Raw genomic sequence first — 642 nt, 5'->3', positions numbered from 1 at the left:
AGTCGCAGACTCAAGCAGCCATCTTCCATAGATATGTGGTACAAGGTTATGGGTTGCAAAAGTCTATCTCCGCACCGAGATGGATCTATGGATCTACGAATGGTGATCGCAATGATGTTTTACATTTAGAAGACAGATTTTCCACAGAAGTTGTAGATGATTTAAAAGAAAAAGGTCATGAAATTTGTTTGCTTCCATCGTTTAGTGAGATGGTGGGACAAGCTGGTGCTTTAGTAAGGCACCCTAATGGCATTCTGGAAGGTGCTTTCGATCCACGCAGCGATGGAAGTGCTGCAGGGTTTTAGGGTAACCATTTCATATTTTCAATTTTCGCTTGCATTGCAAAATAACGCTGTTCAAATAGCTGTAAGCCAGAGCTTGTAAATATTTCATTATAGTCTAGATTTGTAAATCGAAATAGTTAATGGTGCTACATTTAAAAATTTTTTATAATTTTGTATCCCTTGTATATGTAAACTTATAGGAAATTTGTTCTATTCCCATTTATGTATAGCTTATCGGTTCTTAAAGTGATATCGATATAGATACCAACAGGTATTGGTAATATTTCGTTCATCGCACAAGCGATCCAACTTCAGTACTCCCGCGATCGCGTAACGTTAAGCAACCGCGCTAAGTGAG

The 642-nt window shown here is 38.2% G+C and overlaps 1 protein-coding gene across 1 annotated transcript in view; it reads left to right on the top strand.

Moving 5' to 3' along the window:
- Window positions 1-344, top strand: part of LOC106109577 (putative gamma-glutamyltransferase YwrD) — a gene marked incomplete at its 5' end in the record, with an annotated part of 1,021 nt that extends 677 nt beyond the window's left edge. Inside the window, one exon of the mRNA XM_013291135.1 lies at window positions 3-344. Within this exon, the coding sequence (XP_013146589.1) occupies window positions 3-305 (303 nt within the window). The remainder of the gene's footprint in view (window positions 1-2) is intronic.
- Window positions 345-642: the final 298 nt, after the last annotated feature.

This window comes from Papilio polytes, unplaced genomic scaffold (genome assembly GCF_000836215.1).
Source record: "Papilio polytes unplaced genomic scaffold, Ppol_1.0 DF821143.1, whole genome shotgun sequence".
Classification (NCBI taxonomy): domain Eukaryota; kingdom Metazoa; phylum Arthropoda; class Insecta; order Lepidoptera; family Papilionidae; genus Papilio; species Papilio polytes.
This window is presented reverse-complemented; position numbering and strand designations above follow the sequence as displayed.